This window comes from Mangifera indica, chromosome 9 (assembly GCF_011075055.1).
Source record: "Mangifera indica cultivar Alphonso chromosome 9, CATAS_Mindica_2.1, whole genome shotgun sequence".
NCBI classification, from domain to species: Eukaryota; Viridiplantae; Streptophyta; class Magnoliopsida; order Sapindales; family Anacardiaceae; genus Mangifera; species Mangifera indica.
Window position 1 is genome coordinate 2,741,592 of NC_058145.1, and position 11,987 is coordinate 2,753,578.

The 11,987-nt window shown below is 35.4% G+C and overlaps 2 protein-coding genes across 4 annotated transcripts; both read left to right on the plus strand.

Moving 5' to 3' along the window:
* The first annotated feature begins 339 nt into the window (after positions 1-339).
* Positions 340-4,741, plus strand: LOC123225936 (protein YLS7). 3 transcript variants are annotated; one of them, XR_006504225.1, is made up of 5 exons: positions 340-617; positions 880-1,674; positions 2,361-2,635; positions 3,625-4,497; positions 4,583-4,741. XR_006504225.1 is itself a non-coding variant. In XM_044650306.1 (4 exons), exons 2-4 carry the CDS (start codon positions 1,095-1,097, stop codon positions 4,438-4,440), a joined length of 1,671 nt encoding a protein of 556 aa, XP_044506241.1. In that variant the 5' UTR covers positions 340-617; positions 880-1,094; the 3' UTR covers positions 4,441-4,741. The 3 variants fall into 3 exon arrangements, 1 of the variants encoding a protein (XP_044506241.1); XR_006504226.1 differs by having other exon boundaries at positions 4,619-4,741; XM_044650306.1 differs by having other exon boundaries at positions 3,625-4,741.
* A 1,275-nt stretch (positions 4,742-6,016) lies between these two features.
* On the plus strand, positions 6,017-11,613 carry LOC123225348 (65-kDa microtubule-associated protein 3). The gene is made up of 13 exons (XM_044649284.1): positions 6,017-6,207; positions 7,072-7,153; positions 7,315-7,521; positions 8,030-8,281; positions 8,396-8,605; positions 8,714-8,869; positions 8,962-9,112; positions 9,206-9,357; positions 9,441-9,528; positions 9,723-9,796; positions 9,875-9,949; positions 10,048-10,339; positions 10,805-11,613. Exons 2-13 carry the CDS (start codon positions 7,082-7,084, stop codon positions 11,266-11,268), a joined length of 2,193 nt encoding a protein of 730 aa, XP_044505219.1. The 5' UTR covers positions 6,017-6,207; positions 7,072-7,081; the 3' UTR covers positions 11,269-11,613.
* The last annotated feature ends 374 nt before the right edge of the window (positions 11,614-11,987 follow it).

Sequence of the window (11,987 nt, forward strand, 5' to 3'; positions counted from 1 at the left end):
TTTTTCATAAATATAATTTTTATTATTTATTATATTTATATAATTTTAATATATTTTTTTATTTTCATATTTACTAATTAGGGTATCAAAGACCTTAAACTATAGATTATTAATGCAACTTCAAATGTAAAATTACTTTCAATTAGATTTTTAAATGTCTCGATAATAATAATTTTGAACGGTTTTAGACAGATTACGACGCTCCAATTATAACTAATTAAGGTGGTTTATACGGTTGAGCGACGGAAAAAACGGTGTAATAAATTCGGGGCATTTCAGTAATTACATACAGCTATCTCTTCCAATTTTAAACACGTGAGAGCCTATCTCACTGTCTCGGTGGAAGAAGAATAAAATTGCATTTCTATAATGACTGAAACTCTCTCTGAATTTAAATTCCTAATTTTGCGTGTTACATTTATTATCGCCATTTTAGACATCAGTTCTATTAATTCAACTCCTGATCCGAGATCCTCTCTCCTTGTATAACACTTTTTCAGAGAAGGTTTCGAGGGAGAAAAAAGGGGAAAAAGAAACAAAAAATCAGTTCGTCCGAAGCAAAAAATACTGAATCGGACGACACTTGCCTAGTTTTATGACTCTGGAGCTTGTTTTCGGTACCTGCATTGTCTTTCTATTGATATGTTTGTGGAAGATTACTGTTTCGTTGGATTTAAGAATCTTCAGTTTTTATGAGTATTTATTTATTTATTTTTTATATTATTGAAGAATTTTGACGCAGAAGTAGAAGATATTCTGTAAATTATTCTTTGCTTTGTTCGTCAGTTAGTCAGTGATTATGATTGTATTTTATTTCTGAATTTAATTTTTTCGTACTGAGGTTAATTTTTGCTATTTTTGCTTTTGTTACTGTTTCAGATTGTTGAAGAAAAAGAAATTTGAAGAAAGTTTGAAAATCGAAGCAGCGGTTTTGTTGGTAATCTTCACTGCCTCCCGTGGTTCAGACCTAAGATTGGTCAATATCAGAATAGATTTTGGGGGGAAAATCTGTTTTCACTTTGGTTTAGGAGTTGAAAATTCAGTTAAGAGTGTGTCCATGGTTGATATTTCGGTTTAGGATCTTAAATCAAGCCATGACTTTGGCTTCTCCGGGCCCGGGGGCATCTCCTGCGGCTCTTTATCCGCGGACTCTTTCCTCCATTGCAATTTTAGTGGGAGGTTTGGCCATGTTTTTGATGTTTGCTTCTTGGGTTCTAGTGTCTTACCGAGTTAGTTCTACGGTTCATGTTTATTTTTATGGTTTTGAGAAAAAAGTAGACGTTTCCCAATCTCATAGTAATGAAACAAACATTAAAGACTTTGTAGATGTCATTGGTAGGAACTGGTCGTCGGGGCTTAATTTAGAAGTTAGGGGTGCGATTGATCAGAATGTTTCAGCACGTAAGTCTAGTGGGCTAGTTTCCAACAGTTCAAATGGTTCACAGATTGATTCGACGGCTAGTCCACCAAGAGGAGAGGGAAAAGATGGTTCTGTAGCCGCCAATGTTAAGGAGGATGTTGAAAACAAGAAAGTGGATTCTGCGGGCTCACCAGATAAATCAGATGGTGGAGATGCAGGATCTGGTGATGCTAATAAAACTGGAGAATCCAAAGCAATGGCTACTGCACCAACTGTGGGGAGCAATCCAACTAAGACTGGTTCACTTGTTTCAGGTTTTCTATTTTCTTAGTTAAATATCTTATCTGCTTGTTGACTTTGATTTATTACTTGCCAAATATGCTGTTCAATCTTCAGTGGAATCTAATTTGAATATGGAAAATAATTTAAGAATTGATTCATTGTTTTTGCATCTTTACTGAAGTCTGAAGATGGTAACTTTGCAATTAATCAGTAATATTTGTAAGAACCGCACACCTATTGTCCAGTATTAATATACTTCATTTCACCTTTACCATTGACCCCCAAGTTAAGTATAGAATTCTTCCAGCAGAGAGCCAAAAAAAGGCCCCAAAATTGGTAAGTGGCAATGGTTTCTTACCTTTTTTGTGGTTACTTGCCCTCATGTGGCTTACCTAATATAAATGGCTAAAAGGATTTTATGCAGTTTGTGTGGCCATATTTTTTTTTTCTAAATTCAAACTCAGTGTCTTATTTCCACATTTAATAAATTAGGGATATTTTGGTATATTGATTGCTTGAAGTAATTAAATATACCGCGGCAGTTGAATGATGTATGCCAATTGTTGAAAGCATTATTCATGTACCGACATAGATGATCAGCATTGATTGCTCTAGCTTAGAAGCAATGCTTTTACTATTTTTCTGTTGTATTTGCCCCTTGTTCTCCCAACTCAATAAACTGAGCTTCTAACTTGCAGCCTGATTATCTAACGTGTAGGTTGTGATCTGTACCAAGGCAGTTGGGTTTCTGATTCATCTGGACCATTGTACACCAACAACACATGCCCTGTCCTGACACAGATGCAGAACTGCCAAGGAAATGGGAGACCTGACAAGGATTATGAGAATTGGCAGTGGAAACCTTCTCAATGCGATCTCCCCCGATTTGATGCAAAGAAATTTCTGGAGTTGATGAGGGGGAAGACACTAGCTTTCGTTGGAGATTCTGTTGCTCGAAACCAGATGGAATCAATGTTGTGCCTTCTCTGGCAGGCCAGTAGCTAAAGTTTCTGTAGTGTCGTTATATTATTAACAAAATCTTGTGCTGCATCTGTTCACATCTTGATTTAGGGAGACTTCAATCATGTAGAAATCTTGTATAAAAGCAACATGGTAGATGAAGTTCTAATTAATTATCTTCAAAACCTTGGGACATATCTCAAAGTTGGTAACTGGAGCTATCTTGCACCAATATTTTGAGGACCAAGATTTGCAGCTTTGAGGGCTTTCTTTAGTTAGATACTGATAGTTTTGACTTTTGAGGGTGTTTTCTTGTCTAACCTCTGATGCTGATTTCTTTTCTTTTCTGTTTATGAGTTTGCAAACACCCTACTCAATTTATCTAGGGTACTGAAACAGTCAAAATACTAATTGTACAGATGGCATTAAAGTGGGGCAACAATTGAGCTGCTTGTGTAATTGTGAAGAGATGACCATTGCATACATTACATAATCAGAAATAATGGCTTAGATGGTCAAGTAGGATTGAGTGACCTCTGATATGCCTTTTATTAGAAAAATAGAGTGGTTAAGAATAGGTCAAAATTTATCCCCCCGCCCACGTACTTACCCTTGCCCCACCTAATCCCCACTTTGAAAAAGAAAAAAGTCCTGAAGTAAAACTTTGTTTGGTGTGATGACATTTAGGGTTGTATCTTGTAACCTGCACTTTGGACCTATCTGTATGGCTTGGTTCAGAGAATTAGTTGGCTAATTCATATTTGTTATTTTTGTTTATCTGGTTTAATTGTACAATTAAATCAGTATCTACTCCTAAACCATGCTTTTACTTGGGCATTTCTTCATATCAAGACTTTTTGTTGATTCATGCTTTAACGAACTCTGAAAAGGAGGAAAAGGACACATCTACTGAGAATATGTGGGTTTTTTCATTTTGAATGGGATATTTTTGTCTTTTTATGACATTTAATTATTTGGGGTATATTCTTACCCAGAAATAGATAATCATTGGATATTTTCAGGTTGAAGCTCCAAAAAATCGAGGGAATCGCAAAATGCAACGATGGTACTTCAAGTCAACATCTGTAACGATTGTCCGAATATGGTCCTCCTGGCTTGTACATAAAACTACTGAACCATTTGCTTCTGCTCCTGCTGGTGTTGACAAGCTCCACCTTGATAGTCCAGATGAATACTTCATGGATTATATTCCAGATTTTGATGTGATTGTTCTTTCTTCAGGCCACTGGTTTGCCAAGCAGTCGGTCTATATCTTGAATAATGAGATTGTGGGAGGACAGTTATGGTGGCCAAATGCTTCTCAGCCAATGCAGGTTAACAACGTTGAAGCATTTGGGATATCTGTTGAGACGGCTGTCACTGCCATTGTGACACATCCGAACTTCACAGGACTTACCATTGTGCGATCCTATTCACCTGATCATTACGAGGGTGGTGCCTGGAATACAGGTGGCTCGTGCACAGGAAAGGAAAAACCTCTTGCACCTGGTGAGTTGGTGAAAAATGGATTCACAGACATAATGCATCAGAAACAGGTAACAGGTTTCAACAATGGGCTTAAGAAGGCAACAAACAAATCAAAGTTGGTGTTCATGGATATCACAGAAGCCTTCGGGTACCGTCATGACGGGCATCCGGGCCCCTATCGAAGTCTTGACCCAAACAAAATCACAAAACGAGGCCCGGATGGAAGGCCTCCACCGCAGGATTGCTTACACTGGTGCATGCCAGGTCCAGTCGACACCTGGAATGAACTTGTGCTTGAAATCATAAGGAGAGAATTTGAAGGCAACGAAAGCTCAATATCTAACAATTAACAAGTTTCTTTTGCAATGTGGTCAGCCATCTGCATTCTTGGGCTTCTGTAATCAAAGGTTAAACTTCTAGTAGTGTCTAAATTATGTTGCACTAGGTTTTTTTTTTTTTTTTTAATATTTTGTTTCCATATTTATTTTATAGGAAAAAATGTTGTAGAATAATTCTCCATTGTTACAGATCTGGAGGTCAGCAGCAAGTAGCTGTATTTTTAGACAGGCTTTCGGAATCAACTAAAATCTATAATTGAGAGTTGAGATATGTAAACTTACTTTAGGTTATACTAAATTGAGTTGAATGGCATGGTTTTGTTTTTTAAAAGCAGAGAATTAATATCTTTTGGATATAAATTCTCATTTATTAATTTAAACAGCGGTGGATACGATCCCAATCTATATAACCTTTGGTTTGAGTTCGATTCAAATAAAAAATAATTCAGTTCAAGTTTAATTTGAGTTTGCCAAGTCAAAATTAAAGTTGGTTTAAGTTTGATTTGAATTTAGTTCAAATTTATGATTTGAATTTATTAGTTGATTTTGTAGTTGGTTTTTTCTTTTTAATATTGAGTAAAACAATTTTGTTTTAATATAAATAGAATCGAATCACAAGTTAAATTCAAAATGAATCGAACTATTAACCAGATAAGTAGAATCAAGTTACGAGCTAAATTCAAATTGAATCAAATCATTCACCCGATTTGTGAGTTAGATCGAATCGAATTTTCTTAAACTCAAATTTGGTTTGGTTTGAAAAATAAATTGAATTTTTTGACTTAAATTTGAGTTGAACAAATTCAAGCCAAATAAACCAAACCAATTCAACATTTGAACTCAAGCCAGTTCCCCAACACTAATTACATAATGCAACTTAAAAGTTAAAACATTGTCGTACATATAATTTGGAGAGTCATAATCTAGGAAGTTTCTTTAATCTAACAATAAGAATCTCTATCCAACAAAGAATGTCCATGTTACTAAAAGTATTTATTGAATAGCATCTTCATTTGAAGACGAAGATATGTCTTCATAGGACGATTTCATCTATTTATAATGATTGAAAATATAACGGGATTGAGAGAGAAGCAGAGAGGGAGAGAAAATGCTGCCATAGCCGTCTCTATCTCTGTCTTCGACTATCGACAATGGTGGCTAAAAAAAGGTCGTAACAGAAATTTGTTATATTTTTCAATATAAGAAAAAAATGTGATAAACTTTTAGTTTTTTTAAATATTTTGATAAATAACAATTTTACCTCTGATAGAAACAATAAAATTTAATAGATAAATGAGTATTTAGATTTTTAATAATTAACAAATGAGAAATTAGGTTTGCATCAAACCTAAGGTGGAAAATAGTCAATTTGGCCAATGCTATAAGACGATGTATCAAATGTACACATCGATCTGGCTATACATGATTAAAGCCGCTACAGTTATGAACCGTTAACTTATTGACAAACCAAATGAACGGTTGAGATCCAAGTCTGTGTCTACAATCAAACATACCTGATTTTATGACCTCGCTCCGGTGGAATTTGAAATTCAAATGAGCTTGGGACCAAGAGGATCCAATCAAGCACATCATTTAAAACATACCCATAACGGTCAAATTTCCGTAAACGGCTACCTCCGCTCTCTCTTAACTTCTTTTGCATCAAAAATAATTTCAACCTTAATTCTCGCAGATTATTACCAAGCTCATTTTCCAGGAAAGTAAATATTTTCTCGGGAATTTGTAAAGCCCAAGCACTCAGGTTATTTTATTCTTCAGGTATGTCCTCAGATCTGTACTTCGCCATTCTTGTTCTGTTTTTTTTTTTTTAAGAATTTGTAATTCTACGAATTGACGTTGCTGTTTACTGAGATCATGAGAGCTACATTTGACGGAGCCTGGTTTTATTATTTCACATTGTTGAGACATTTCAATTAAAGAAAATTTGTGCTGTTTATTTTCCAGAAAACTAAGTTCGTCAGGAAAATAATTACGACATCACACGTCTGAAAAGAAAGAAGAAAATTTGAAAGCCGAAGCGCTCTCAATTGTACTGTTTTTTTTTTTTTAGATATTCACTTATATTTTCTTCAGTTTCCTTTTCTATTTCGTAATTCTCTGTTTGGCTTCCGAGAAAGTGCAGGAAAACGGAAGTAAAGCGAAATTCATAAGACTTCAATTTTTCTTCGTTTAGGATCAGCGATTCGGAGAAACTTAATTTAAATTCTGCCTGCTTAAAATTATTTTTCTCGCTGTTGATATGATTTACTCTTTGAATTTTATGAGCAACTCTAGTTAACCATTCGTGTTAGCAAACGATTTGCAGCTAAAGCAATTTTAGATAAGCGTTCTAACTGAGAGAAATAAAAAGGTCCCGCTGAAAGAAGCTAAAAAATTGGGCAAATATTTGGAAACTTCGAATCCCCAAAATGTGGATGAGAAATGTAACTCTTGCTATCCAACATTTATGATAATGTAAATTTGTTGAGGAAATTAAGTTATACACAGGTTCTGTTTTTTTAATTCTTCTAGACGTTCTTTTTGGTTGCTTGTGATAAGTTTTTTGTTACACCTTTTTGTCTTCTGGGAAAGATGAAACTATATTTGTTTTACTAATTTCCTGTATTGCTTTGGCTGGCCCAGGTTCTGGAACATGTCTGGCATTCAAAATGATCCCCTCCTACAAGTGGAGACGACTTGTGGAACACTTCTATATGAACTTCAGGTTGTTTATAAACTCTTATGAAAAAGAAAGCCTCAAATTTTATGCAAAAACCCAAATTCATCATACTTTTGAACTTGTTTATTGAACTGATTTTTTTTCATGTAAGTTCTATCTGCAAAAACTATCTAACTTGTGTTTCTTTTACTTGTGGAAATAATCAGATAATCTGGGATGAAGTTGGGGAGACAGATGCTGATAGGGATAAAATGCTGCTTGAGCTTGAGCAAGAATGTCTTGAAGTATACAGAAGAAAGGTGGATCAAGCAAACCGGTGTAGAGCACAGCTGAGGCAGACAATTGCGGACTCTGAAGCCGAACTTGCAGCCATTTGTTCTGCAATGGGGGAACGACCAGTACATATTAGGCAGGTTAGAAATGATTCAATGATTTCAACTGGGTCTGATAATTTGAATCACGTGCAGTGATTGCAGTATTGCTCTGTGATTTGGCAAATGATGATTTCTTGCAAGTTCTTCAGCGAGTCAGTAAATTTTGTGAAGAATGGAAAAACTTGAAATTAGGAAATAATATAATTAGCATATTTTTGCATTCAGTTTTCACCAATGATTGTTAATATGACTGACCAAAAAAAAAAAAGAGAGAGAATCGTTAGAGTGAAGTTGATTGGTGTATTATTTGACCATGTTTCGTACGGTCAGACTAAGTCGAGAAATTAGGGGAGATCAGTTTCCTAAGCTTTGTACAATCAGAAAGGTTGCAGAATTATAAAATTAATTTTTTTTTAATTGTCGGAACATAATTTGTTTAAAGATCCCAATTATTTTCTGTTACCCTTTTCATCCTTTTTTAATATCAAAGATTCAGTACATTTAATTTTTTATTGAAACGTGTTTGCTTACAAGCCTGTACTTTCAGTCTGATCAAAGTGTCGGAAGCTTGAAGGAAGAGCTCAAGAGAATTCTTCCGCAAGTGGAAGAAATGCGAAAAAGAAAAACAGACAGAAGAAACCAATTCGTTGATGTTTTGGAGCAAATACAGATAATAAAAAATGAGATCCATGGATCAGCATTATATACTTCTTTAAAAACAGTTGTGGATGAAGCAGATTTATCCCTCAGAAAGCTTGAGGAATGTCAAAGAGAGCTCCTTGAACTCCAGAAAGAGAAGGTTAAACTAGTTGTATACATATTTACTTTTCAATTTTTTCTGTTATCATCAAACCTTAGATGCTAACCGTCAACATTTCTGACTTTTTCTGCATGTATCTTCTATGTTATACAGAGTGATCGATTGAAGCAAGTTCAGGACCTTCTGAACACTTTGAACTCTCTATGCTTGGTACTTGGTATGGATTTCAAGCCCACATTTATTGAAATTCATCCTAGTTTAGGTGAATCTGAGGGATCAAGGAGTATAAGTAATGATACTATTGAACAATTGACTATTGCAACACACAAACTTCGTGAGGTTAAGATACAGAGAATGCAGAAGGTACCTAAAGTGCTAAATTATTTAGTCAACACTGATATTTTGTTCTGATAAGTCATCTAAAATTCTCTCCTTTCTCTTTTACCATACTGACCCTTTGAGTCATGGCAGCTGCAAGATCTTGCAACTACCTTGTTGGAGCTATGGAATTTGATGGATACACCTATTGAAGAACAGCAGATGTTTCAGAATGTTACCTGTAATATCGCTGCTTCTGAACATGAGATAACTGAACCCAACACTCTGGCTTTGGACTTCCTTGATTATGTAAGTCATCCTGAACTTACATTCTGGTTCTGTTTGTGCAAATTCTGGCTGGATTTGCTTTGGAATGATAAAGAGTCTGATGTGTTTTGCAGGTAGAGGCAGAGGTGTCCCGCTTGGAAGAGTTGAAATCGAGCAAAATGAAAGAACTTGTTTTGAAGAAGAGATCCGAGCTAGAGGAGATCTGCAGAAAAACACACATGGTTCCAGAATATGATAGCTCGATGGAATATGCCATCGAGTCTGGTATGTTCTTTGATTATACAAGTCATTGAATCACTTTGTATACCATTTTCATCTCAAAATTTTCTGAATGCATGACAATTTCTACTGATGCAGGAGCCATGGACCCTGCTAGCATTCTAGAACAGATTGAACTTCAAATAGCCAAGGTTAAAGAGGAGGCTTTTAGTAGGAAAGAAATACTAGAAAAGATTGAGAAATGGTTGTCAGCATGTGAAGAGGAGTGCTGGCTTGAGGAGTACAACAGGGTTGGCTGCAACATCTCCTTGTATTTTGTTTTATTTTATCTTAAATTGCTTAGCTTAGTTGTCATCTGTGGGTGGTTGTCCAGGATGAAAACCGATATAATGCTGGAAAAGGTGCTCATCTTACTCTAAAACGGGCTGAGAAAGCTCGTTCCTTGGTTAACAAACTTCCAGGTAGATGCTGCTGACCTGATGTATTTGATCAACTCATTTATCTACTATTAATGGAATCTGAGTTGATTTTGATGATTACAATTTCTATACAGTTTATATTTAAAGATCTTTTCCATCCAGGGCATCTATGTGTCTTGCCATTCCATGTTCTGCATACACTCTTTCATTCATAAGCTCTCTTGAATTTTTTTCAGGAATGGTGGAGGCATTGGCTGCAAAAACCTTAGCATGGGAAAAGGACAGGGGTGTTCAGTTCTTATACGATGGTGTAAGTATTCTGATTAAATTCTGATGGTTGAACTTTCACTGAAACTGTCTGAAATCTTCTTGTTCTCGTCATTTACAGGTTCGATTACTGTCCATGCTTGAAGAGTACACTATATTACGACAAGAAAAGGAGCAAGAACGTCGAAGGCAGCGAGTATTAGCCTGTCATATAACCGTGATACGGATAAACTTGTACAATTGTTTATTAACTGGGCTGATTATGATTGATTTACAATTTTTTCTCTCTTTTAGGACCAGAAGAAACTTCAGGGACAACTGATAGCAGAGCAAGAGGCACTTTACGGATCAAAACCAAGCCCTTCAAAGGTTCAGAATGTGAAAAGGGCCCCCAGAGTTTCAACTGGTGGTGCAAGCAGTAGAAGACTTTCCATGGGAGGAACAATGCTGCAGACTCCTAAACCTGATTTACTTGGTTCCATGAAAGCTACTCCCCATTCACGTCAAATGAGGAAAATTGATCGGATACTTCAAAATGACAATTCGAATATCCGACATGATGATGGTTTCTCTACTGTATCAGCTGGTATGCACACCTGGTCATTTAGCCTCCCATCCATTTTTCTCACTAAAATGTTTTATCATCTTTGTATTGTAAAAGTAGGATTGGATTCAAACTGAGTTTGAATAAACTCATTTTTGAGTTTAGTCTGAGTAACTCTAACACGAGTTCGACTCAAACAAGTTCAAGCATAAGAATTTAATATTGCTGAGTTTGAGAGATGTTTGATTCATTAAAATCACGATTTTAAAAAACTTATATTTAAATTGATTATAACATTATTTTGACCAATACTTTATCCAAACTTAAGTTTAACTTGCCATTTTACGATCTCGAATTGGCTTAAACTTAAGTTCGGTTTAACTTGAATCCAGTGTTAGGTAGAAGCATCATAATGGCTAATTGAAGAATACATGTTCTGATTGCATTGAAGTTCATCAGATAACTCCAGTACACTCACTAGTTGTTTCTTTTTGCCATTTTTTGCAGGTATAAAAGGCTTGGACATGGTTGGTGCTCCCATGAAAAAACACTCCTTAGGCAGTAATGCTTGCGAACCAGAGTCACCACTGATACGGAAGCCATTTTCACCCATCTCTTCAACAACATCATCAAAATCCAATATTACAAATTTGCTGGACGATTTTAATACCCACAGTGAGACAACATCACAGAAAGCCATTCCACCCAATGATTTCTCATACACAACTCCCTCGAAGACAACTGCCATTGTGGATGAAGAAAACAGGACTCCCAAGGCAATGCCAATTCGTCTGCTGCCCCCCACACCTTCAACTGTGTCAGCAGCAATGCAAACAGCCATGACTCCGGCTCCTGCACCAACTGCACCTATCCCTCGTGTAATCCCAGAAGAGATTGAGTACTCATTTGAGGAAAGAAGAGCCGGATTCGTTCTACCAAAATCCCATATTAAACCAATAATAACAGCTTAATTTGATCTATATTGTCCTTATATTAAATAATTTTAAGTATATAAATAGATACATATATGATGTATCATCATATAATTGGGTATTACTTAATACTCAATAATAACATATTATATATATATATTTTTATTTGTATACTTAAAATTTTGTTAATATTGTTTTTATTTTTTATTTAGAATTGTAGTGAGAGAAGTCAAGTGTAAATTGGCTTTTGCTGATATTGTGCATAGTCTACGAGCCCTGACCGTGGACTAGGTTGTGAAAAAATGGATTTGTTTTTATCCTCTGAACAGTAGCACTCTTGAAATGGTCCAGTCCGGACCCAACTGGTACTTTTTTGAATTCTGCTCAATTTTGTTTGAACTAGTTGTACTGGCTAGCCTAAATTTAGGAATTGTCTTGATTTTTTTCTACTTATTTCAGTTTGAGTTGCCACAAGTAGGGCGGACAAAAGTGGAGTCAACTGAAACGATGACTTCCATGCGTTGCTTATGTTTTTAGTTGGTTTGTCCGGATCCAGACCGCATTAGTATGCATATTTTAGTTATGACAACTGCTATACCCCACCCAATATTTTATGAAATGATAAATTTTTATTACTTAAATTTAAAATAAAATTAAATTCTCACCCTCTATATAATTATGTTTATGAGTTTTGTTTAATTTTTTAAAAAATAAATATTATTATAATTAATAAATTTTATTAACACTAAATATAAATA